The sequence below is a fragment of the Mauremys mutica genome, chromosome 13 (assembly GCF_020497125.1).
Source record: "Mauremys mutica isolate MM-2020 ecotype Southern chromosome 13, ASM2049712v1, whole genome shotgun sequence".
Classification (NCBI taxonomy): Eukaryota; Metazoa; Chordata; order Testudines; family Geoemydidae; genus Mauremys; species Mauremys mutica.
In genome coordinates this window covers 16,996,876-17,022,112 of record NC_059084.1, presented here as the reverse complement: position 1 = coordinate 17,022,112, position 25,237 = coordinate 16,996,876, and the positions used below count along the sequence as shown (strand labels likewise).

Sequence of the window (25,237 nt, the reverse complement as noted above, 5' to 3'; positions counted from 1 at the left end):
TGAAGTCCTCAAATCGTGGTTTAAAGACCTCAAGGTGCAGAGAATCCTCCAGCAAGTAACCTGTGCCCCACGCTGCAGAGGAAGGCGAAAAACCTCCAGGGCCTCTGCCAATCTGCCCTGGAGGAAAATTCCTTCCCGACCCCAAATATGGCGATCAGCTAAACCCTGAGCATGTGGCAAGACTTACCAGCCAGCACCCAAGAAAGAATTCTCTGTAGTAACTCAGATCCCACCCCATCTAACACCCCATCACAGACCATTGGGCATATTTACCGCAAAACATCAAAGATCAATTAATTGCCAAAATTAGGCTATCCCATCATACCATCCATAAACTTATCAAGCTTATGATATCTTATAAAAGATTTTGAAAACCTGACCAATGAGGAAATGTTTAACAAATGGGCATGTTTAGTCTTGAGAAAAGAAGATTGAGTGAGGATCTGATAACAGTCTTAAAATAAGTTAAGCGCTATTATGAGGAGGTGATCTTTTGTTCCCATGTCCACTGAAGGTAGGACAACAAGTAATTGCTTAATCTGAAGCAAGGGAGATCTAGGTTCCATATTAGGAAAGACTTTCTAATTATAAGGATAGTTAAGCACCGGAATAGTCTTCAAAGGGAGGTTGCGGAATCCCCATAATTGGAGGTTTTTAAGAACAGGTTGGACAAACATCTGTCATGGATGTTCTCGGTACACTTGGTCCTGCTTCAGGGCAGGGAGATGGACTAGATAATCTCTTGAATTCCCCTTCAGCCCTACTTTTCTAGGGTTCTACTCAAAGGGAACACAAACCCAAAACAAATGAAATTTTTCAATTTGAATAAAAACTGAACTTTTGAATTTGAAATTTTCATTTTGATTCACTGAAAAATAAAAACAAATCTGGAACAAATTTAGAACATTTTTTATTTTTACATAAAATACCTAACATTTTCTGAGCAGACCTAATCACATTGCAATATTATATGGCAATGAATGTGCTGCCAATTTGATGTGATGACACTGTGTAACCCACACACCTCCCGTGTGTGGTGTTATGTCCCAATGGTACTGAGACCACTTAGAGAGAGTTAGCTAAGGCTGTAGAGCAGACTCCTTTAACAGGCAGCTGGCTTTTAGCTCATGCGGTATAGGCTCATGCACTAAGCTCCAGAGGTTCCCTGGTTCAATCCCACCCGTGGAAGACCAGGGTCTGTTGGCATTACAATTGCAACAAAATGTCCCCAAACATTCATCGGCTAAACATGACTCTCTGCCACATAACTGTGTTCTGTTCTGATTTTGGGGGTTCAGTCCTGTGGCAGAAGGAGTTCAAGGTCCTAAGAGGTAGTGATGCTGGCTTATGACATGATGTCATTGAGTGAGAAGCAATGGTGTTGAGGTGTGGCATGTGGAGTCACTTGCTTTCACAGTGACATTTCTCTCTTTGTGGTGACAGTGCCACACTGGTGCCTCCTGACTGTGGATATGTCTACACTGCCATCGTAGCACAGGCTATGCATACCCATACTAGCTAGCGTGGGTAACTGTTAGGGTTGCCAATTTGGGTTGGACGTATTCCTGGAGATTTAATCACATGGCACAATTTTAAATTAAAGATTAATCTTTAATTCCCGGAGACTCCAGCCCAATCCTGCAGTGATGGCTGAAGCAGTGTGACATGGGGGAGGGGGGACTTTCCCCTTTCCTCCTCTGCAGCCCCCCAGTAGTGACCGCATCATCAACCCAGACACGACGGCCACGCCTCTCCATCAGGCCACACCCACGCTCCTGGCCCCTCCCCTTTTCCTACCCCGCCCCCTCCGTCACCATTGGCAACTTTGTGTGGGGTCAGAGGTCACGCCGGAAGACGGGGGAAGGTAGACTTGGAGGAGTCACGTGACGGATCCAATATGGCGGCGCCGTGTCCCTGCTGCTATTGCCGCTGCTGAGGGAGTCGCGCCTCTTCCAGATCATGGGGCCCCAAAGCGGCCGGAGCCTCTGAGCCCCGTTCTCCTCCCCCGGCGGGGGCCTTCGGTCATGCAGCCCCCGGCCCGGGAACAGGACACCCGGACCAAGAGCATGTTCGTCTCCCGGGCCCTGGAGAAGATCCTAGCGGAGAAGGAGGCGAAGCGGCCCCCGTACGGCCAGCTGCGGAGAGCCTGCCAGGTGGCGCTGGGTGAGTCCGCGCCTGGGCCCCGTTCCCCGGGAAGCCCCCGCCCCCGCGCGGCGGGGAGCCTCACTGGTGCCGGAGAGTGAGTCCGGATCGCCCCAGGTCCCTTGTATTCCCTGGGGGGCCATTCACCCTCCTTGGCAACTGCGGGGATCCTGACAGGTGGCGCCGGGTGAGTCTGGATCAGGGTCACACTTCGCCTTCCTTTGGGGGGGTGGCCATTTCCTTAGTGTGCCCCCGCCCCTGCAGGGGAGAGCCAGCCAGGTGTGGCTGGGCGAGCCCTGCCGGGGCTGGGAGTTCCCTACCTCCCGCAGCTGCGTAGAGCCAGCGTGCAGCCCGTCTGCCAATGGGCAGTGGCGTTATCAGTGACTGCGACTGTCATTAGTTACCGTTCTGCAGGTTAATCTGCCACGTTGGATCCTCTTCGGTCTCTGAGCAAACAGCGTGACTCTGGATCTTCCTGACGCTCTGAGACTTTGTTAGTTTCTGGACAGATTTGCTTAGGGGAAGGGAAATAAGGCCCCCCCTTTTTTTTAAACTTAGGAGAAATGAACAAGGTCCAATTGATTTACTTCTGATGTTAATGTAAAATGTAAATGCTGCCTGTGGATTCTTCTTAAACTAGTTCAGGGGCCATACTGCTGGAAACCAGGAGGGACTGTCAAAAAACTATCAACTTTAAGAGCAGTTCTAGCAATCAAGCTGATAATTCTTTGACATCTCATTCTTCAAATAATATGTTGGTTGAAAACTGTTAACTTTTCAGGCTTCTAGGTTGTGTCTATAATGTTTTATTGAATTTCAAAAGTTCTTGAATTGACAGTGTTAGTGCAGAAGCCTCTTGCATCTATAATTGATTCTTCTATATCAGCCAATTTATTGGATTTGGGGAACGTTACAGTGTGTAGGATAATGGAAATTAGAGTTTGGGCAGGAGATGAGATGGCATTAGGTCAACCAGTCCAGTTTTTATATTCAAAGTGACCTTTTTTTGTTTGTGTCCTTTAAAGGGATATCATCAACTTGAATTTTTTTTAATCAATTAAGTTTTAGGTCCTACATTTACCCTGGAGTTACTTGTAAAGCCATGAAAACTGTAAAACCAAGTGTTGCTATTTTTGTTTTGTTACTTTTTTAAGTGTATTTCCCCTAGAGCTGTGTGAAATACATAATAGGTGGAAAGAATCACTGAGAATGCAGAGAAAATAATGAAACTGACTAGACATGACTTGCTGTCAGGTGCACTTTGTAAATAATCAGAGGGGTAGCCCTGTTAGTCTGGATCTGTAAAAGCAGCAAAGAGTCTTGTGGCACCTTATAGACTAACAGACGTTTTGGAGCATGAGCATGAGCTTTCGTGGGTGAATACCCACTTTGTCGGATGCATCCGACGAAGTGGATATTCACCCATGAAAGCTCATGCTCCAAAACGTCTGTTAGTCTATAAGGTGCCACAAGACTCTTTGCTGCTTTTACTTTGTAAATAACACCCCCTTCCAAAAAAAAAAAAGACACACTCCACCCCAGCTCTGCCTTACAGAAATATTCTGGAGTTAATTGTAGTAACAGTAGATTGGGAGGTGGAATCAGGTATAAATGTGATTTGATTTTTTTAAAGTTGACTATTTCTGTTTTGTGGTTATAATATTATACATATTACCTTAGTGACCCCAGACTCAGAAACACCAATGAGGATTTGGGCTCCATTGTGCTGGGTGCTGTACAAATGCACATGAAAAAATAATCTATGCCCCGAAGAGCTCACAATCTAAAGCACCAATCCTGGAATTGGATTTGTATATAGGCACAGGAGTGTGCACTGATCCATTTGTAGGCTTGTTGTCTAAAGTAGTAAGATGCAACAGCTGTGATAAATAGCGTGTTTCTAGTTCTTAAAAATGTGTTTAATAAACGAGATATGAATAATATCGGTAATACAGTACTAGTTACCAGTAGATGTATTGATCTTGGTTTGACTATTTATGACACTTGGAGTAAAACAAAAAACTGAAATCCTGTGATGCTAATTATGCGGGGAAACCCAATTTCATTGTACTTGTCTTTCACGGGATTATTTCTACTAGTGAATAATAGATAAAATGATTGTCTAGTTTCCTTTTGTTAAACTGCAGAATATCAAAAAGTACTTAAAAAGAGGGGTCAAAGACAATATGGCTATTAAAATTCCCTGTGGCTCAGGCTATGAAAAAAGTGATATAAATGAATTTGGAACTAATTTCTTGTGTCATTGACTGTCTTTGGGGGAAACTGGTGGTGATGGTTGGCATGAAGCTGAGTTTTCACATTTTGGGATTTTTGTTTCCAAACCTGTGTCAGGGACAAAGTTGGGCCTGGGCAGATGATAATCTATTGCCCAACTATCCCTGCTCATGTAGAGCCTTGGTTGCTACACTGAAGGAATCTCTCCAAGTTATGTTTGGTGAGTGTTGCCAAATAACTTTTTCAGCAGCAACATGAATACATTCTCTTCTATTTATGCATCCAGGTATTAACACTTCACTTACTAAATCTTACTTCATATCAGATGAACTCCTTTCTATTCCAGGTGAAGGAAAATAAGTTACATTGGAGTTCATTGTTGTAATTCACAATTGATGAATCTTAAACTCTTTAACACAATTATTTTTAAATGACAAAACTATGCAGCCAGCCTAGTAGCAGGTGAATGCATAGGAAATCTCACATGTATCTACACTTCACCTTTTTAGTTGTGTGTGAACACGTTAACCAAATTGACTCTAAAATCAAAGTTAGATAGGACTGCACAGTTGTTTCTTGTCCTGTTTAACCTTAAGCTGCAGTGACCTTGAACAAACATCTGTGTGGTGTATGATACAATTTACAATCAGGCTAGTTAACATAATTAATGTTGTGAAATAAAACCCCTCAGTTTTACACTGTCTTCACTAGACTTCCCATATGGGGTTGTGTGTGTATGTAACAGCTGTTGTAACCCCAACATAGTCAATATGGGTCATTTAAAAACCAAAAAACAGACTCTTTCCTCCAATCTTGCCCTTTTTCTAGTTAAGACAAATTCTAAGTTGTTTTGACCAGTACTGGCTGAGAATAGGCAGGGTGTGTCTCCAAGCGGAGGGTCTTGCATCACCATCAGCAACTTTGTTTAGAAAGACTGGGGAAAACATTTCCAATAATATATGGAGCTATACCTATCTCCTAGAACTTGAAGGGTCATTGAGTCCAGCCCCCTGCCTTCACTAGCAGGACCAAGTACTGATTTTGCCCCAGATCCCTAAGTGACCCCCGCAAGGATTGAACTCACAACCCTGGGTTTAGTAGGCTAATGCTTAAACCACTGAGCTATACCTCCCTCTGTAAAACTATTCTGGGTATTAAACATAGTTTTGAATTTCATTGCCACGGGACTATCAAAGGCACAATCTTAATTAAATGTTAGCAAAATGCTCTGCATTTATATTAAAAAAACAAAAATCATCAGGCAAGGATTAGATTTAGCTGGCATATGGCACCAGTATCTCTATAGTACGGCTTGATCATACTGTGCAGAATTGAAGCTTTAATAGTTTTGAAATAAAGTTTGTGGTCCTAATAGTTGCAAAGAAAATCACTTGAGGCAAACTGCCTGAGTCTGCAAATAAAAACAGCTCAGAGAAATGTGAAAATGCACTGTTCATTTAAAATGGTGTAAACTCTGAAGCCTAACATAACTGAAATCTCTTCATTAAGTGTCACTGATTATATCATAGAAAGATTCAGTTGTTTTGGGATTGTGGGCAGAGCTTAAATTCCACTTTCCCTGCATAGTCTGACTTTTGAACCTCAGTGTTTTTGAACAAATAAAATATGTCTAGCAAAATGCCAGTATATTAAGCAAATTATTCCTATCCTCAAAGTGTAGTGTATGTGAAGAACATTCTACTGTACTGCTATATGATCAGGCCGCCATGCAGTAAGGGCAAGCAGATGGTTTATCAACATGTTGCCTTTATTAACTATGCAGTAACAATTTTATCAAGTTATTTCCCATTTATTTCAGCTTCCAGCACAACTTGTAGAGTCCTCTTAAGGTAGCTTTGCCTGTTCAGTCACTATACTCACTGTGGCATCTAGACAGCAAAAGCAACAATCTTGTCTTTTATGGATTAAATTTGACTACTCCCTGTTTCTTCTTGAGTTAGCCTTTGTTACCTGACATTATTTGCCAAAATACAAAGGAATCCACCTGGTTCAGCTTTTCTCTTCTGACTTTTGTTCCATGAAGGTGGATTGCAGATACCTTTTTTTCCCCTGGCATTTCAAGATTTTTAATGCGGGGGGGGAGGAGGGGGGGATTTTCTTCAATGGATCTTCACCCTCTATGTACTTGGATTCATATTATCTTGCTTTTGTGACCAAAAATAATTGTATTTCTGTTAACAGTGCAGAATCAGCAGAGCTTAGGGAGAGTGGGGAGGATTCTATTCTAGCTTGTGTGTCTGTAGCAGAACTGCTAGATTCTGGAATTAAAATGTAGCTATTGCTAGTGATAATGCATGTCCCATAAAGCAAACAAGTTGGCTCTTGGATTCCAGCCTGGATTTGCAGGGCTAGTAGTTAAAAATCTGTTTTCTTTGTAAACAGCTCAGTTATGTCAAAAGAGTGGTTCCCTGCATTCTTTATCCCTGATGAAGTAATGCTCAGGAAGTTTGGTTGTAATCTTAGCCCTTTAAATGGGTTGAAAGAATAAAATAATACAAGCCTTTCTCTTTTTTTAGAGGCCACGATTCTGGACTGCCTTTTTTCTGCTCCACTCCCCCAAGAGTATACTGTGGCATAGTCCATCTTTTGAAAGAAGTAGGTTTGTCTTGGGCTGTTGCCAGTAGCATCTTGTGTTTGCCAGCAAAATAAATTAATGTTTTACATTATGTTCTCACCTTGACATTAGGCAAATCTCTTGATGTCCCAGAATGATTTTTAAACTCACAAGCTTGTGTTGCGAAACTACTATAGCCTGTATTCCATGGAATTTTACATAAGGGGATGCTGTCATGCCACAGAGGGGCCAACATTTAACTCTTCTTGCCCAATAGTGCTGTACAGAAAACGAATGAAGCCACGTGGCATGCTTGTGGTGTGCTAGTACTATCACTATTTTACAGATGGTGTAACTGCAGTAGAGCAATTAAATGAATGGCCCAAGTTTCCACGGTGAGTCAGTCTCAGAGCCGGAACTGGAATTTAGCTAATCTTCCTTTTGATCCTAGAATGTCTCTGGACACTTGTGAATGGGTCCTGCCATGCTTTAAATCTTGAGCTGAGGGGACTGTCTTAAAGTAAATTCAGCTGCCTTATATTATATCTTATGTTTAAAGCTTTTGCTTACTCTTCTGCGTTATCCTTGAAACAGAATGCCTTACGCAATGACTGGTGATAATAGATCTCAAATCATCAGCTCAAAAGTTCTGAAAAAATAGATAGACTTGTATATTCAGTGAGTATTGGTGTACAGGATTTTAATACTAAAACTGTGTGGATGTTAACCTTACGTCAGAATTGTGACGGGGAAACAGCTAGTGTATGATTCATAATGAGTGTTTTTTGAGCCTTGAATACTAAGAAGCAAGGGAGCTTCCCTTGCTATCTGATGGAATACAGGAAGTAGCTAAGGCAAGTTCTGTTTGGTTGGAAATGTCATTTTTCATCGGTCTGCAAACTTCAGTTTGGTATCTGCTGCAGCATTAGAGGGGAAAACAGACAGCTCTGATCCATTTAAACAAGATTTGATTACATGCAAGACAAACCAATTTAGTGGGGGAAGGAAACTCGGAAACAAATGATTTGAACTATGTGAGAGATTGAGGGCTTATTTACATTGGGAAGTTGTTTCCAGAATAAGGTAGGGTGTGAATTTAAAGTACTATAGCTAAGGCTACGTTTTAGTCACGGGTATTTTTAGTAAAAGTCATGGGCAGGTCACAGGCAGTAAACAAAAATTCCTGGCCCGTAAGCTATCCATGACTTTTACTATATACCCTTAACTAAAACTTGGGCCGGGGGGCTGCGGGTGCTCGGGGGTGCCCTCGGAGCTGCAGGGACATGCTGGTGGGAGCCAGGGATTCCCCCCCTCTCAGTTAAGTGCCCCCCCTGCACCCAACCCTCTGCCCCAGCCTTGAGCCCCTCTCACACCCATACCACTGCTGCTGGCCCATGAGCTGCACGGTTTGGGCAGCCCCTGAGCCAGCACTGGCCACTGGAGAAGTCATGGAGGTCACAGAAAGTCACGGAATCCATGACAGACACTCAGCCTTAACTATAGCTATTGTGAAGTAACTCCCCATGCAGACACTTATTTCACAATAAGAATGCCTTTGTAGATGTAAACTAAACTGGAAAGAGGGAATCTTCTTCTGGGAATAAGAGCTACATGGGGAGTTATTCTGGAATGGCTATGCTGGTTAAATTCCTCGCATAACCAAGCCCTTGCTTTACCTGCTATTTGAGCCAAGAAATGGCTAGCCTAAACAGTAGGAGATAAGCCTCGTTGTGTAAAAGAGTGATAGTGAGCAGTTTACATGCAAGCGTGACTGTTTCAGAGAATGATTAACTCTGTGTAATTCTAACAAAATAAAAAGGTTAGTTGAAAGGAAGACTTAGCTGCAAAGTACTTTTATGACAAAATGAGCATTAATGACCTCTACCAAACTCGCTGACCACATGAGCTCTGTCTCCCCCCGCCCCACCACCTTGGGCCGCTGCCATAGTTTCATGTGGTAGATTATATAACCCAGCCCAGTGTCTAGCCCATCTCTCTCATACATGCTTAACTTTACTAATATGAGTGATCTCATTGAAGCCAATAGGACTATTCATGTGAGTAAAGTTAGTTTAATCAACACAGAGTATTGTTTACCTGGCTTTTGATAGCACTAGAAGGAGAAGCCACCACTGTTATAAACCATTTGTTTTTCTTTCTGAAATTTAAGATCTGATCAGCAAGCAATCATTTCTTATCATTGAAAACGTTGCAAAAATACTGCTTACAGCTATGCCAGGTCTACACTGAAACCTGCTTGACAGGACCACTCAGCAGTCATCTCATAATAAAACTCTGAATTTCTATAGTGCCTGCCATCCAGGGAGCCCCACGCATTTTATACATTAAGCTACACTGCCCACCTGTATCTCAACAAACCACATGGAAACAGGATAGTTAGCCATGACATACTATGGATCTCATTACATGCTTTTCAAGATCTTGCACTTCATTAACTCGAAGGGTGTTACTCAATCTTGCTGCTGCCTCTGATGCTATTCTGTGCAGAACAGGTAGGATATTGTCCAAAGAGTTCAGTCTGTTCTTGTGCCATTGCTCATTGCTGGAGTCTGTCCCTTCCTTTCTTTTAACCGCTGAACACATTGACCTGTGGTAGTGTGATATGGAAGGATAAGTGTGGTATTTGGAGTCGAATGTCCCAAGTTCCAATCCTGGCTCTGTCACTAACTGATATTATGCAGGTCACTTCCTCTCTCTTCCATCTCCCCATGTGTAAAATGGGGATAATAGCACTAATTCACTTACCTACTTTACAGGCACCCTGAGGATTTATTCTTGTAACATGCTGTGTATAAATGCTAAATATATGTAAGGGATGTACAGTTGTCTGAAACACTGAAAGTTACTGTACCAGTCAAAAGCATCTCTTGTTTAGCTATGGCGTGCTTTACTATGAGATTCTGCAGCAAGTCCCCCATCTTGGTCTAGTACAAACGTTACAGAAAACCATGTAGAAGCTTCTCCCTCCCCTCCCCACCCCTCCCACCCCAGTCTCAGTGACTGCTTTTTGTTTACCCTAGCGCTTCTCGGAAGTGTGAGAAATGTCTAAATTTTGGGTGGACAAGGCCCAGTTGTGGGTCAAATTCTAGGGAGGCTAAATGAGCTTGAGGGGTTGATTAGAAGGGCGTTGGAATGAGAAGGAGCTGTTGAGTATGTAATATTGTTCAGAACTGTGGCACTGAGACACGGACACAAGCTACAGAAACAGTGGGAGGAGGAAGGATCCAAGATTTAGAAAACGTCAATGTCTTTTTCTATAAATGAGTCTAATATCACCTGGAGAGTTGGGAGGCCTAACTAGGTTGTTAAAGCATTTTGAGATCTTTGGATGGAGAGCACTGTAAAAGTTCAAAATGTAGTTTTGGAATAATAATGATCTATCAATTGTAACCCACCATTGGTGCCACAGTGTCACCAATACACGGTGACACGGTAATGTAAGTACCATGGAAATATGTATTCTGGGCTACTTGAGAAAGGTTGGAGCGATGGCACCCAAGATTCATAATATTACCATGACACTGGAGGGGTCCATTGGAGAAATATATCTGACACCACAGAAATGTATCACTATTTAAACATGGTGTTTTACAGACAACTACAGGCTCCAAGTGAAGGAGGTATGATGATAGCATTTGAGTCTGGAATGCTCATAGGAGCTCCTTGCATTCCTCCATTCACTTACTATTCCTTGCATAATAGCACTCCTGAGAATGAGCAAAGTTATTAGGATACTCAGGTGACACCAAAGTCATCTGAATTTGTGCAAATCTAGTCCAAGGCTAATGACACTCCTCCAAAGGTGGTTTTGAAGAGCAAGTACAGAGTGAATTGCCCATTGTCCAGGATTATCACTTGAAACAAGTTAAGATACTCCTGTCTGGGAGTTATGAGTATAAGGCTGCCATGCACAGCTCGTGAAAATTAGGTCACTGTTAAAGTACTGGGATCTTAGATTATTATGTGCTCTGATTTCACTGTGAGTGTGGCGTAAAGGCTAAGGTAACATTTGCTGTGTGTACTTCAGATTGGTGATGAGGTTTGCTGTATTGACACTCCTGAAAATTTACTGTATTTAAAAAGTTCTGCTGTTAGTGTATATCCAAGCAGATTTATTTATGTTTGGAAACTTTGTTTAATATACAACAGAAGGAATAGCAGACACTAATGATATATAACTTCTAGTTTTGAGACTAGTTTACTTCATGACAACTGGCATGTACATTCAGAAGGTGTAAGCACAATTTCCGTTGAATGTTGTGGTATCTTCATTGTTCTGCCTTTTCTTTTTTTCCCTAGATGAAATAAAAGCAGATCTAGAAAAACAAAGGTAAGTTCTTAATACAATTTATAGCAACTTCTCTTGTGCTGTTCGTCAAAGATTGCACAGTAGTGAGTGTGCAAGTATCTGAGCAGCAATTTTTGCAAAGTACAAACAAGCTAGCTTATTGGGGAGAGTTTGAATAGCTTTGGTACTGTCTGTGTAAGGAAACGTGTGTATGTGGAGAGTACTAATTATGTAATGCTCGTGGTTGTGGGTAATCAAGTCGCAACTGCCAGCACATTTCATTACAGATAACTGCCACATTTCTGAAGGATGCCAATTTTTTACTTCCTTTCGTTAACTAGGTTTGTCTCTTAATAGTCATGACTTAACCATATTTGTTCATAGAAAATCCTAGTCTCTTCTTTTTATGGTTTTGTGTTCAATAATGCATGTTTTTAGTTGTTTTGATCACAAATGCTGGTCTGCGATAACATTTAATTAGCTACAGGTCAGCCAAATCACTGGATTTCTTTCCGACATTAGCAACTCTGTGAATCAGTGTTATTACATCATGTCTAGTTGTATGTCTCTCTCTCTTTCTCTGGGATGGTATACCCAGATTAATAGTATCTTAATAGGAAAATTTTTACGTTCTATGCATCCCACAGTATGTTAGGATGGTGTTTTGGAGTTGGATGAGGATAAGCTGACAAATTGTAATGTTCTAAAACTTAATAAAGCGGAATCTAATAAAATATTTAAGCAATACTGTACCTAAATTGTTAGTAACAGCTAGAGATGGCTTTCGTGGAAGAAAATAAGAGTGTGTGCATGTGCTTAAGATCTAAGTGCAAAATTAAAAGTACTTCCCAAAAGATTCTTACATTTCTTGGGGTATAGGGAGGGGGAATTCAGGACCAACAGAAGATGTTTGAGTCTCTGAGACTGATCTTTCCCTAATTGTATCACATTTAATTGTATTTCCTTTAGAAATGAAGTTTGAATATGAACATCAAAATATAATCTGAGGGCTGTAGTTTTTCTCTTTGAATTAAGAGCAGATTTATGGCCATATAAAAATTCAGTAGTCATATGAATCTGTGAATCACAAACTGAGTGGAAAATTGGAGAGATTAATTGTCAAGGCCTATTTACCTGTTAATGCTAAGAGAAGCTACACTTAGTGAAACACTCTGACATGAGTAAAGAGCAAGATGAAAAGCACTACTAATTCCCAAATGGATAAATGGCAGTTAAAATTTATTTGCACACTTGAGTCCTAATCTTCAGCTAGTATATATGTCATAGTTTCACAGATTTACATCCTTGGTGTCTGTAAATCAGTTTCCAACATTGTCACTGGCTTTTCCTCTTGCTCTGCTACCTGCCAAGAATAAAAATGTCCATCTCAGTCTCAATATTTGTTTTCAGATTGCCAGTTTGGAAATAAAAGGAATTCATAAAGGTCTCTTAAAAATTTTTTGCAAACACATGGTCTGCTGGCAACTGAACACTTTTCCATTTATTAGCATTTTCACTTCTCATAATGTTGCTTGTTACTTAACATATTTTAAGTAAAGTCACCAGTTCCCCAGAAAGCTTCACATGGTCTCTATAGAGCTACTGTTCATTATCACCAAGATTGTAGAATTGTAAGACTGGAATGGACCTTGAGAGGTCTTCTAGTCCAGTCCCCTGCACTCAAGGCAGGAATAAGTATTATCTCTAGACCATCCCTGGCAGGTGTTTGTCTAACCTCTCTTAAAAATCTCCAATCATGGACATTCTACAACTCCCCGGGGCAATTTATTCTAGTGCTTAACCACCCTGACAGTTAGGAAGTTTTTCCTAATGTCCAACATAAACTGCCGTTGCAATTTAAGTCAATTGCTTCTTGTCCTATCCTCAGAGGTTAAGGAGTAATTTTTCTCCCTCCTCCTTGTAACCTTTTATGTACTTGAAAACCATTGTTATGTCCCATTCTCTCCCCTCCCCACCACCCAGTCTTCTCTTCTCCATACTAAACCCAATTATTTCAATATTCTCTCATAAGTCACATTTTTCTAGACCTTTAATCATTTTTGTTGCTCTTCTCTGGACTTTCTCCAATTTGTCCACAACTTTCTTGAAATGTGGCACCCAGAACTGGACACAGTACTCCAGTTGAGACCTAATCAGCATGGAGTAGAGCAGAAAAATTACTTCTCATGTCTTGCTTATAACACTCCTGCTAATTCAGCCCAGAATGATGTTTGATTTTTTTTGCAATATGGTTACACTGTTGACGCTCATGTAGCTTGTGCTCCACTATGACCTCAGATCCCTTTCCACAATACTCTTCCCTAGGCAGTCATTTTCATTCTCCCCCCCCCACCCCCGTCCCCCTCATCTTAGTATCTTCTAGGTGTCTGCAAGTTGATTATTTGCTCCACTATCTTTCTGGGTACTGAAGTTAAGCTGACTGGTCTGTAATTCCCTGGGTTGTCTTTATTCCCCTTTTTATAGATTTGGCACTGTATTTGCCCTGTGGAATCTCTCCCGTCTTCCATGACTTTTAGAAGATAATGGCTAATGGCTCAGATATCTCCTCAGTCAGCTCCTTTATTCTAGGATGTATTTCATCAGGCCCCGATGATTTGAAAACAGTAATTTTTAACTTTCCTATTTTAGCCTCTGAGCCTACCTCATTTTCACTGGCATTCATTAAGAGATTTCCAATTGCTACTAAACTTTTTGGTGAAAACTGGAGGGGAAAAAAAAAGTCATTTAGCATTTCTGCCATTTCCACATTTTCTGTTATTGTTCCCTCTCATGAAATCAATTGTTGAATTAGTGGGCCTGGTTTTTCTCTTACTTGTACTAGTGTAAATGGAGAGTAATTCCACTGAAACCACAATGGCTTAAAATAATATAGGTGAAAGGAGAATTTGACTGTATGCTATTTGTGAGGAGGGATGTATCAAAATGAATAGCTGTAATATAAGAAAATTGAAGTTGGATTGTAAAGTAGATTGAGTCTTCAGCGTTTAAAAATGTATTCAGTTTGTGGGGAGAAACTTGCATCCCATTTACATGCTGCTGTGCGCCACTTATATCTGCTTTAATTTTGAAGAGGGTGAAAATGTAGTAGTAATTTTTTTCCCCTCTTAAACTAGGCAAGGTGCTGTCTCTCCACCAAAAGCAAACTTCATAGAAGCAGATAAGTATTTCCTTCCATTTGAGCTGGCCTGCCAATCAAAGTCCCCACGCATCGTCAGTACCTCACTAGACTGCTTGCAGGTAAGTATTCTGTTTAAACGGGAATAGCGTGAGGTATTATGGGCAAAATTGCAGGTCTAAAATCTTGTCCTTTTTATTAGTAATCGTGACAGTGAAGGAGTGAATTTAGCCAGAACATGTACAATTGCTCTGACAAAAATCATTCTGTTTACTCCTGTTGGAATTCTGTGCCACTGCACAATGGAGAATTAATGTTTTCTGCAACATTTTATCCTCTCTCACACTCTCACTCACACACACACCTCTCCTAGCACTCCTGCCGGCCATCAGCCCTGGGGTGCTGGGAGTGTGATTATATTGTGGTGTTTTGTCAAAGCAACACATCATTTTTCAGAATTTTAAAATACTGTGCACAGAATTTTTATTTTTTTGGTGCAGAATTTCCCCCCAAAAATAAAAATTCTGTGCACGGTATTCCACAAAATAGGGCTTTACAAAACTTGGCTGAAAAATCTTGCTGTGATCCGAAAGCTTGTCCCCAAAAGATCATTTTCAACTGCCTTTCTTAAAGCAGTTTTTGAACTAAAGAAGCATGTGTCAGCTTTAGCTTTTCAGGCACTTCACCATTTTACATAACGTGGTAAAGCATTCTCTATAACGATTTGTAGGTGGAAACTAGCATTCCTAATGGGGCCATTGTAGTAAACTCTTAAACTGCCTTGGAGCACCAACTTGAAGTCAGTTGGAGTTTTGGGTCCAGGATCAGAGCCTCTGATTATTGTCCTTTTTTATCAGCTGTTTCTAATAATTTAAAATGGGCTTTTTCAGGAATTTCACTTTTTAAGCAGACTTGGTCTTTCTGGAGTGTTAAAAATAACTCCAAAAACCAAAACTTGTTTGTTATAGCAGAAAATTTTGCTAATGCACATTTGTATTCTATTGACTATAATATGGATTGGCATGAAGTCCTTTTATGATGGCATTTTGTATCTACCTGCTCATTGCTGGTACGCCGCTTGCAAAGGAGACATTAAGCTGTTTAACTTGAAAAAATGTTTGATTTCTTTAAAGCTTTAGTTGGCTGACGTATGGACAATCCAAACATACATGTGACTCAGCCTGGTCTGGCTCATTTTTGTGCTGTCAGCAAAGTTGAACATTGTCTTGTAGGAGGCTGTAATTGATTAGGAGAACCGTATACAAAAATATTTTTCTGCGCTGTATTGCAGGTGTCTTGTAACTGACAATGTGTAATCTCTATTCTCTCCGCTTAGAAACTCATTGCATATGGACATATCACTGGCAATGCTCCAGATAGTGGAGCTCCTGGAAAGCGCCTGATTGACCGGATAGTTGAGACCGTTTGCAATTGCTTTCAGGGTCCTCAAACAGATGAGGGAGTGCAGTTACAAATAATTAAGGTATTTCCGTTCACTATTTTCTAAGGTTCATTTTAGGAATTTGTTTGCTTAATGGAAAGCTCGTTCCATCTTGCATGTTACACTGCAGCAATAGAATTCCTAAATCTGAAAGCCTGTTTAAGGGCCAAATTCTTCACCTGCTTACACTTTATGCAGTCTCGTTGATTTCAATGGGGTTTTCAAAGGGTATAAACTGGTAAGGAATGGGGACTATAAATCTATTTCTTTTGATAAAAATTAAAACACATTGATCGGCAATTGCTTAAGACTATAAAATTAGAGGCATATGTCGGTGGCTCAGTAGATATTAGTCCACCATACACTCTGCTCAGAAGATCTGGCATGCTATAGTAGCATCACTAGTCTGGTTCTGGTCCAGGAATATTAGGGTATTGCCGGTGAGAGCAGAAGTTTGCTTGGTGGAGATCTAATAATTTGATGACAAACGTTAAAGCTTCCATTGGTCAAAGAAAGGAATCTGTGACTGATTGTGAAGGTGGAGAGAGTCCTTATTTTTGTTACAATATGTCGTCTTTGATGCAAACTTTGACATACTTTTAAAATAACTCCATGGAATAGATCATTTGATATTCCAATCTCTTTACAAATTTCAGCTATAAAATCATAGGGTTAGAAGAGATTGTAAGGGTTTGTTGTGTAAACTTCCTCCAATCAAATTTTGATTTCAAAGAAATAGTCTTATAAAGGTAGATTGGAGTAGACGTGTATTCCATAACAAAGCCACGGCCTACTTATTTACCTGTGTAAATCTTCTAAAATATGGTTGTTCCTACTTATTTAGATTTCAAGCTTACTGTGTGTGTGTAATGGTGTGTGTTTGGTTTTTTTTAGGCTCTTCTTACTGCTGTGACATCTCCATATATAGAAATTCATGAAGGAACCATCCTTCAGACTGTTAGAACCTGTTACAACATCTATCTAGCCAGTAAAAATCTCATTAATCAGACTACTGCCAAGGCTACCCTCACTCAGATGCTGAATGTTATTTTCACCCGGATGGAGAATCAAGCTGTATGTCACTATTGCCTTTACCAATCCATCTTCTTTAATGTTTAGCCTTGAAAAATGAACACGCTACTTTACTCTCTTTTTTTTTTTTTTTTTTTTTTTTGTGTGATGTTGTGATACAATATCTCTTGCTCGGTAGTAAAGAAAACCTGGGCCAAATTCTGATTTGAAATGTGTTACTGGTAACGGAATTTGACCCTGTAACTTATGCTTAACAGAGCTACATAAAGAAATGGGGAGGGGAAGGGATAGCTCAGTGGTTTGAGCATTAGCCTACTAAAGCCAGGGTTGTGAGTTCAATCCTTGAGGGGGCCATTTAAGGAACTGGGGTAAAAAATCTGTCTGGAGATTGGTCCTACTTTGAGCAGGGGGGTGGACTAGATGATCTCCTGAGATCCCTTCCAACCCTGATATTCTATGAAAGCTCCCTCTCCCTGACCACTACAAAAGGACTTTTTTTATTCTGGATTTGCCCTCAGAGAAATTGTACTCTTTTAAATGTCAAGAAAACGTAGCTCTATTAATCTTTGCTAATCAAATACCATACATGCAGGCATACTTACAAAAATGTTAGATTTGATCTTCAAAATAAAGCAACTCAAACAAACAAAGCATAGAGGGGACTTTAGATAAATGCAGATGTAACTTTTTATTAAACATGATTAGTGAATCAACTCAGTAATAGTCAAAATTTGAAAGTAAGGAAAAAACAGGGCTCAAATTTGAAGTTTATGCAAAGCTAATCTGTCAAGTGTAATAAAGCAGCTCGAATAAAATTTAAGATGGAAAAATCCACAAAGCTTGTAGCCAGAGCAGAAAGATTGGTTTCTAATTAAAGCTGGGGTAGTGAATAGGCAGACCGAGGGCCAAATCCGGACCACCAGACACTTTTGAACAGATCCCGAAATCTTTTTATTTACTTATTGTTATTGGGTTTTTTATTATGATTTTTCTTCTCTGGAGTCTGTACCTTGACCAAGAAATTTGGACCTGGACAGAAAATAATTGACTACCTTTGCCTTAAAGTGTGAATTTGTATATATTCTTGGTGTATTTCACTGTCTGATGCTTAAGTTATGTGTTAAGCTTCTCTTTGCTCTATTAAGGGGTGGTTTTGGAGAAGTAGTATTACCTTGTTTTTTAGATACAAGAGGCCAGAGAATTAGAAAAAACAAATCAACAAAAATCCCAGTCTCCCGTGATTCAGGATGTGGCAGGATCTCCGAAGGTTAATCTGCTACAACACAGCCACCAGGAAGGGAAAGCCTCAACCCCTGAAAAAACAGATTTAACAAATGGCGAGCCTGAGAGAACTGAAAATGCAGCCCAAAAGCCAGAAAGAGATCTGACTCCTTCCGTCTCCGGTACATAAGATCATGTTGCTTGTGCTGACTTACAGTAAAATGAGTTGCGCACAGGGGTAACTCTAAGTATATCCGTATACTTTCTTTAAACTCCCATCTTTTTTTAATGGCTCGTTAAATCATGAAAATAACACTGCCTTTCTTTTGGCAATCAGGTCCGTCTCCCCTCTCCTCCTTCCTGTTCTCTACTTTGGAGCACAACCCACCATGGCTCTAATTTCTTGGTGTGAAAAAGCATGATCGTGTTAGGGAAGTTGTTGAAATGGGGGGTTTAGTTCCCATACGTGCAAGTCTTATCTAGCTCCGTAACTGCCAAGACACATATTCTAGGATAACGCATTTACAGCATTTGTCTTGCAAACTTGTCAGTGAAAGTGGATAGAGTCCTTGGGACTCAAACATTTTCTTTACCAAAGTGTAACCACTTTGAAATGAGTGAAATGTTAGTCTTGGACTACTTGGTAATATAAAATCTGTGTGTGCGGAGTTGTACTGGGTTTTGACTTGTTGTTTTCAGTTGGGGGGTAAATGGAGGTGGGGGTAGGAATGGAGAAAGTGAGATAAGGTGTCTAGAAACAGCTAAAGCTAGTTGAAAGTCTTACGGGGAAAAATAGGATGTGAACATCTACTTCAAAGATTTTCATACTGCTACACACAAGGGTCAGAATTAAGGCTGCGTCTGCAACCTCCATTCAGGCATTTCTTAATCTTTGCTTGACTTTCATACTTAATGTTCTTTACTGTAGGTATTTTGTTATATTCAGTACAATAGTACTATTAGCAAATCTGTGCTTATTCAATAATTGACCGTAGTAAACAAAATGTAGTGTTACCTACATAGTGTGGTGGTGTGTGTGTGTGTATAAAATGCCTTTAACAGAAAACACTAAATTGCAGTATTCTTCTTACCTCCCCCACAAAAAATCCTATTTCTTGGCATATTTAATCAGAGGAAACCACTGATGGAGGCAAGGAAATGGTTACAGCCATTCTGGAGGATGTGGTCATATCAGCTGTTAAAGGTAAAACTTTCTTATCGGAAGAACCTTTCCCAAGTAAACGTATATATTTATCCAGCTTTTGCCTTGTGCTTTTAGAAGTATGGAATGCCTTTTTCCTTAAGAATTTATTTTGAGATCCACAGATGTTGTTGAGCCTAGTGAGGCCTGTAATAGGAACACTGTCAATACCCTCCCATGTACAGTAAGGCCTCACTTAGTCATCCTGGTTAACATTGTTTCATTCTTACGTTGTTGATCAATTAGGGAACATGCTCAGTTAAAGTTGTGTAATGCTCCCTTCTGACATCGTTTGGCAGCTGCCTGCTTTGTCTGCTGCTTGCAGGAAGAGCAGCCCATTGCAGCTAGCTAGTGAGGGCTTGGAACTAGGGTGGACCGGCAGCCCCCCTATCAGCTCCCCATTCCCCTAAATTCCCTGTGCAGCAGCTGCCCAGCAGGCTAGCAGTTGCAGCTGTCCCTCCCCCCCCGCCATATGCTGCTCCTGCCCTCTGCCTTGGAGCTGCTCCCGAGACTTCTGCTTGCTGTGTGGGGGGGAGGGAAGGAAGAGGGGGGGCTAATGTCATGGTGCCCGCCTCCCCCCCCCACTCCTGCACCCCGCTTACCCCATCTTCCATAGAACAGGGGGGACATACCAGGTCTCAGGACGAAGGGAGCTTGCAGCAGCTGCCTTCTCAGCAAGCTGATCTAATTAACAAGGCAATGTAATTAAAGGAAATGTGCATATCTCCCTCCATTCCTGCTGCCTTGTGTAGAGAGAGAGTTAACTCTTGAGAGCTCAGCCAATTGCTAGTTCATCATTTAGCAGTAAGGGAAATATCCCACCCTCTGACTCCTCCACCTCAACCAAGCTTCACAATCATCACTGTGTACCAGTATTAAATTGTTTGTTTAAAACTGTGTGTGTGTGTGTGTGTGTGTAGTCTTTTGTATGGTGAAAAAATTTCCCTGGAACCTAACCTAACCTCATTCACGTTAATTCGTATAGGGAAATTGGATTCGCTTACCATCATTTCGCTTAAAGTCACATTTTTCAGGGACCATAACTACAACGTTAAGTGAGGAGTTACTGTATCACAGTAACCCTTCCTCTGGCTAACGCTGAGACAAGCTCCCTCTAGCCGATTAGTGCTTCTCTTGTCCATCAACCACAAGAGTGTCACCTGTGCACCCTAAGAATTTGTATGACATTGATATTTTAGTGAATTTATTATTGCAAGTATTTATTTGGGCTTTTCGTCTATTTTTTTTTTTTTTTTTAATTTTAAGTGGCTGAAGAAAAGCATGTTGCAGCTGAAACAGCAACTCCCCTATCTGAATTAGAAGCAGTGGATCTTGCCCCTGCTGGTGGTATTAATGAAAATGTACAAACGAATGGAATTCCAGATGACAGACAGTCTGTCTCCTCCACGGATAATCTGGTAAAAACAAAAAACCCAGACTCTTGATTTTCTTTTGGGGAAAAAGATCAATCAGAAAGTGTGCAAAAGGACAGCATTTGGTACCGGTATTTAAAATTGGGTGTGGAACAGTATGTTTTTAATTTTTGCTTTGCCACCTGAAAGTTTGCATTATAAGAGCATGAAAGTAAGATCAGGTTGCATTGTTTTCATATGAGTGCTGTGGTCTGAATAGTGATAAAATAATCTCATTCCTGAATGCCTGTAGATATTAATGTATCTACATAGTTATTCTGTCTCAATACCTGGATCCTAGTGGCTTTCAGTTTTTCATCTGAAAGTTTGGAATTACTATTTTTTGATAGGTAACTTGGAAAAACAACCCTTTCAAATATATGGTGAGTTAGAAGGGGCTGTAAGAATAAAAATTAAGTGCACTTACTTATATTACTAGCATCTTAGGGGTTGTCTAAATGAACATGTAGTTCGTGTCAGTCTGGGCTGTAAATATACCACACACTAGTTTGCCATGCATGGTGTCCATGTAGACCCTGGTGGCCCACACTAAAAGTTCCCTAGTGTGCTTTGATCTACTCCAGGGAACTTTCAGTGTGCAGCAGCAGTGTCCACACAGACACTTAGTGACTAGCTGGCTGTGCAGAGTAGATTTACACCCCAACTTGCCACAAACGAAGTGTTTAAATAGCCGAACCCTTAGATTATTGAAACCGAGAGTTTAAAAAAGTCTAATTTGCTCTGTTTGCATGGTCTTTTACATTTCTCACACTGGACAGTGTAAACAAATTAGTTTCACTTTGGGGTGTTCTTACATCATGATGCTGCTTTGGTTATGAACACTGCAGACAGATGACTTTGTTCTTTAAACACAGATTCCACTGGAACTTAAAAATAAATTATTGCGTTCCTGCTAGCTTGTGTAAAGATGACTTTTGCTGAACTAAAATTTGTGGCTAAACTTCGCTTTATGGTGACTCTTTAATTTTTTCATCTTATCAGTTGTTGTAATGAAGATTTGACGTAGTGGTTCTTTGATCATTAGGAAACAGATGTACCTGGATCTCAGTCAGCTGCCAAATTCTCCCATATCCTGCAGAAAGATGCCTTCCTTGTGTTCCGGTCACTGTGCAAGCTTTCGATGAAACCGCTTGGTGATGGACCACCAGATCCCAAGTAATGAGCTTATATTTACTGAGTTGTATGCTCTTCAGATAGCTATTTTTAGGAACAAAGAAAATCAGATTGTCTAGGTACTTCATTATACAGCCTTGGTCATCCAGAACTCCCAGTTACACTCCTGTTTTGAATACATTGAGAGATCTCTTTTTGCATTGAAAATTCCCTGTATGCAAACCTTCTTACTTGGAGAAACCAAATAGCAGAGGGATGCAGTACTGCAGGAAACCATTATGCTGTAGTTCATGTGGTCTCAACAAAAGTTCCCTTTAGATGTAGTATCTCTGCAGATCTGTAGAAAGAACTCCTTCTGTGGTTTGAATCCTATGCTTTAATGGAACCAGCAGGAGTAACTGACCCAATCCCATGGGTTGCAAGCATCTAATATTCTCTAGAAGGAGAAGAATCTCCAAGGTAAGAAGGTTGCTCTTCCCTAGCATTCTCAGCAGAGAAGTCAAGCAAGCTGTTATCTGTGAAATGAACTGAGGTAGTGCTCATTTCACTTGGCCTCCAGAGTCACTGTGACTTATACTCGTGTGTGTGTGTGAGAGATGAAAGTAACCTATTTTCTTAACGATAGTCTTTTTTGCTTTCTTCCCCAGATCCCATGAGTTGCGTTCTAAGATAGTGTCCCTCCAGCTGCTTCTCTCCGTATTGCAGAATGCTGGTGGAGTATTCAGGACACATGAAATGTTCATCAATGCAATCAAGCAATATCTTTGTGTAGCATTATCTAAAAACGGGGTCTCTTCTGTTCCTGATGTCTTTGAGCTATCTCTTGCCATCTTTCTCACACTGCTTTCAAACTTTAAGACCCATTTAAAAATGCAGATTGAGGTAAGAGTGCTTTATCTTCATTTTGCCTACAAATTTTCTGTTAACTCAATACATTTTACTAATAATGCAAAGCAAACACAATACTTTAAAATTGCTGCTTCAAAATTTTGCTTTCTTTGCACCTTGAAGTACTACCTACTTTACAAATTGGATATGCATGAGATGAAGACTCTCTTCCAAGTGAAATTACTGTGTACAAATGAATATGCTCATTTAGCATGTTTTTTAAAATTCTTCAATAGAAAACTGCAGACATTGTGTCTTTGTCTCATTTGCTGTGCACAGGTGTTTTTCAAAGAGATCTTCCTGAATATTTTGGAGACCTCCTCAAGTTCTTTTGAGCACAAATGGATGGTGATTCAGACCTTGACTAGAATTTGTGCAGGTATATAGTTATAAAAGTTACCTGTTCTTCACAATGTAGAAATAACTTTCTTTTTGGTTTGACAATGATCTGGAAATACTGAAGGCAGCTAATATCAGAGCAGTGGTAGCTTTAAGTGTGTGTTCTTAGAGAAGCATTTGTCTTTTAATTCAAAATATTTGAATCAAGAAATGATGCATAAAATAACTGCTCTGATGGTGATGAACATGTTTTAAAAAACATACATACTTTCCACCTATTTTTTTTTTAAGTTCTATATCTTTGAATTCTAATACTCTGATTTTTTCTCATTTTTAAGATGCTCAGTGTGTGGTGGATATTTATGTTAACTACGACTGTGATTTAAATGCTGCTAATATTTTTGAACGCCTTGTAAATGACTTATCTAAAATCGCTCAGGGACGCAGTGGACATGAGTTGGGAATGACACCTCTGCAGGTGAGAGCAACAACATTGGAAATAATATAGCTCTGATTTTTCCCTTCAATGCCACCTCCTTTAAATAATGAGTACCACTTAGTTCAGAGGTGGGCAAAATACGGCCTGCAGGCTGGATCTGGCCTGCCAGCTGTTTTAATCCGGCCCTTGAGCTCCTGCTGGGGAGCGGGGTTGGGGCTTGCCCTGCTCTGGCGCTCCAGACGGGGAGCAGGGTTGGGGACCACTCCACGCAGTTCCCAGAAGCAGCAGCATGGCCCCCCTCCAGCTTCTATGCATAGGGGCAGCCAGGGGGCTCCGCTCTACATGCTGCCCCCACCCCAAGTGCCCTCCTGCAGCTCCCATTGGCCAGAAGCTGCACCCAATGGGAGCTGCAGAGGCAATGCCTGCAGACAGGGCAGCATGCAGAGCCGCCTGGACGCACCTCCACGTTGGAGCTGGGACATACCCCAAGCAGCTCCCAGAAGCAGCGGCAAGTGCTGCACAGAGCCTGCACCCCTGAGCCTCTCCCTATGCCCCTGCCCCATCCCTGTTCTCCCTCCCGCCCTCGAAACCCCTCGATCCCAGCCTGGAGCACCCTCCTGCACCCCAAACTCCTCATCCCCAGCTCCACCCCAGAGCCTGCACCCCCAGCCGGAGCCCTCACATCCCAGCCCGGAGTCTCCTCCCGCACCCTGAACTCCTCATTTCTGGCCCCACCCAGGAGCTCACACCCCCAGCCAGAGCTCTCATCCCCTCCTGCACCCCATCTCCAATTTTGTGAGCATTCATGGCCTGCCATACAATTTCTATTCCCAGATGTGGCCCTTGGGCCAAAAAGTTTGCCCACCCCCGACTTAGTTTTTACTTGTATAGTGTGCAACGTGGCTGCAGTCGGTTTTATTGAGTCACTTCTGACTGTCACCGGGGAGGTCATCCTATTGTTTCATCTCCTAGTGAATTTAGTTGGTTGAATGCCCAATGAAAATACTGTATTATACATGTTCAGGCCACTCTTTTGTTGGGGGTGCTAAGGGAGAGTTAACGCTTCCATGATGTGAGGCTTCTCCCTACTTCATCACTCATGTGACTGAGTCATCTGACTTCCTTCTGTGGCTTACCCCGAGAGCAGTAACATTCTGGGTTACAGTACTTGCATTGTGTGGAGTCCATGGCTTTGAAATCACCTCTTCATCACAAGCTGTGTTTTTTTTTTCCCCCTTGTTAAAATGGCACTCTCCAAGCCATAGAGAATGATGGGGAATAACAATCGTTCTTCAGTGAGTGCAAAACTATCCTTCCAATATTGACCCCGCGCTATGGTGACCTACTGCTTGCGAACAATAGTGCTGAAAGCAAACTGTAGGGACCACTCATTGGTATTCTTCACCTTGGAGAACGCACCTCTTCCCCCACAGTCACAGATCCATTAACACCATCCCCCTGCAATCCCCTTGTTGGCCAGAGAATGAAACTGACTGAGGATTTATAGCTTGATTACCTGCCTGTCAAGGTAATGCAGTGCAGCTCACTTACTGGGATGCACCTATTTGCTTTTATTTGGAGAGGGCCTGAATTGTAAATCCTTTTGCAGCTCTTAGTAGTAGCATTTAGAAAATATGACTGTTATTTACAATAATATTTCTTGCAGTTACAAGGATTAAAAATTGGTGATCCCTGATCCATGACTTACTATAGACAGACCTGGGCCAATGTCA

General features: G+C 41.2%; 1 protein-coding gene across 2 annotated transcripts in view; it reads left to right on the top strand.

The window, feature by feature from the left end:
* Positions 1-1,643: 1,643 nt before the first annotated feature.
* ARFGEF2 (ADP ribosylation factor guanine nucleotide exchange factor 2) overlaps positions 1,644-25,237 on the top strand; it is a 56,652-nt gene continuing 33,058 nt past the window's right edge. The window contains exons 1-12 of one of the 2 annotated variants that reach the window (XM_044985580.1): positions 1,644-2,163; positions 11,273-11,303; positions 14,396-14,519; positions 15,734-15,880; positions 16,733-16,912; positions 18,054-18,273; positions 19,224-19,295; positions 20,559-20,710; positions 21,750-21,880; positions 22,486-22,720; positions 23,006-23,105; positions 23,404-23,543. In XM_044985580.1, the coding sequence (XP_044841515.1) occupies positions 2,025-2,163; positions 11,273-11,303; positions 14,396-14,519; positions 15,734-15,880; positions 16,733-16,912; positions 18,054-18,273; positions 19,224-19,295; positions 20,559-20,710; positions 21,750-21,880; positions 22,486-22,720; positions 23,006-23,105; positions 23,404-23,543 (1,671 nt within the window). In that variant the 5' untranslated portion in view covers positions 1,644-2,024. The remainder of the gene's footprint in view (positions 2,164-11,272; positions 11,304-14,395; positions 14,520-15,733; positions 15,881-16,732; positions 16,913-18,053; positions 18,274-19,223; positions 19,296-20,558; positions 20,711-21,749; positions 21,881-22,485; positions 22,721-23,005; positions 23,106-23,403; positions 23,544-25,237) is intronic. The other variant, XM_044985579.1, reaches the window with a different exon arrangement.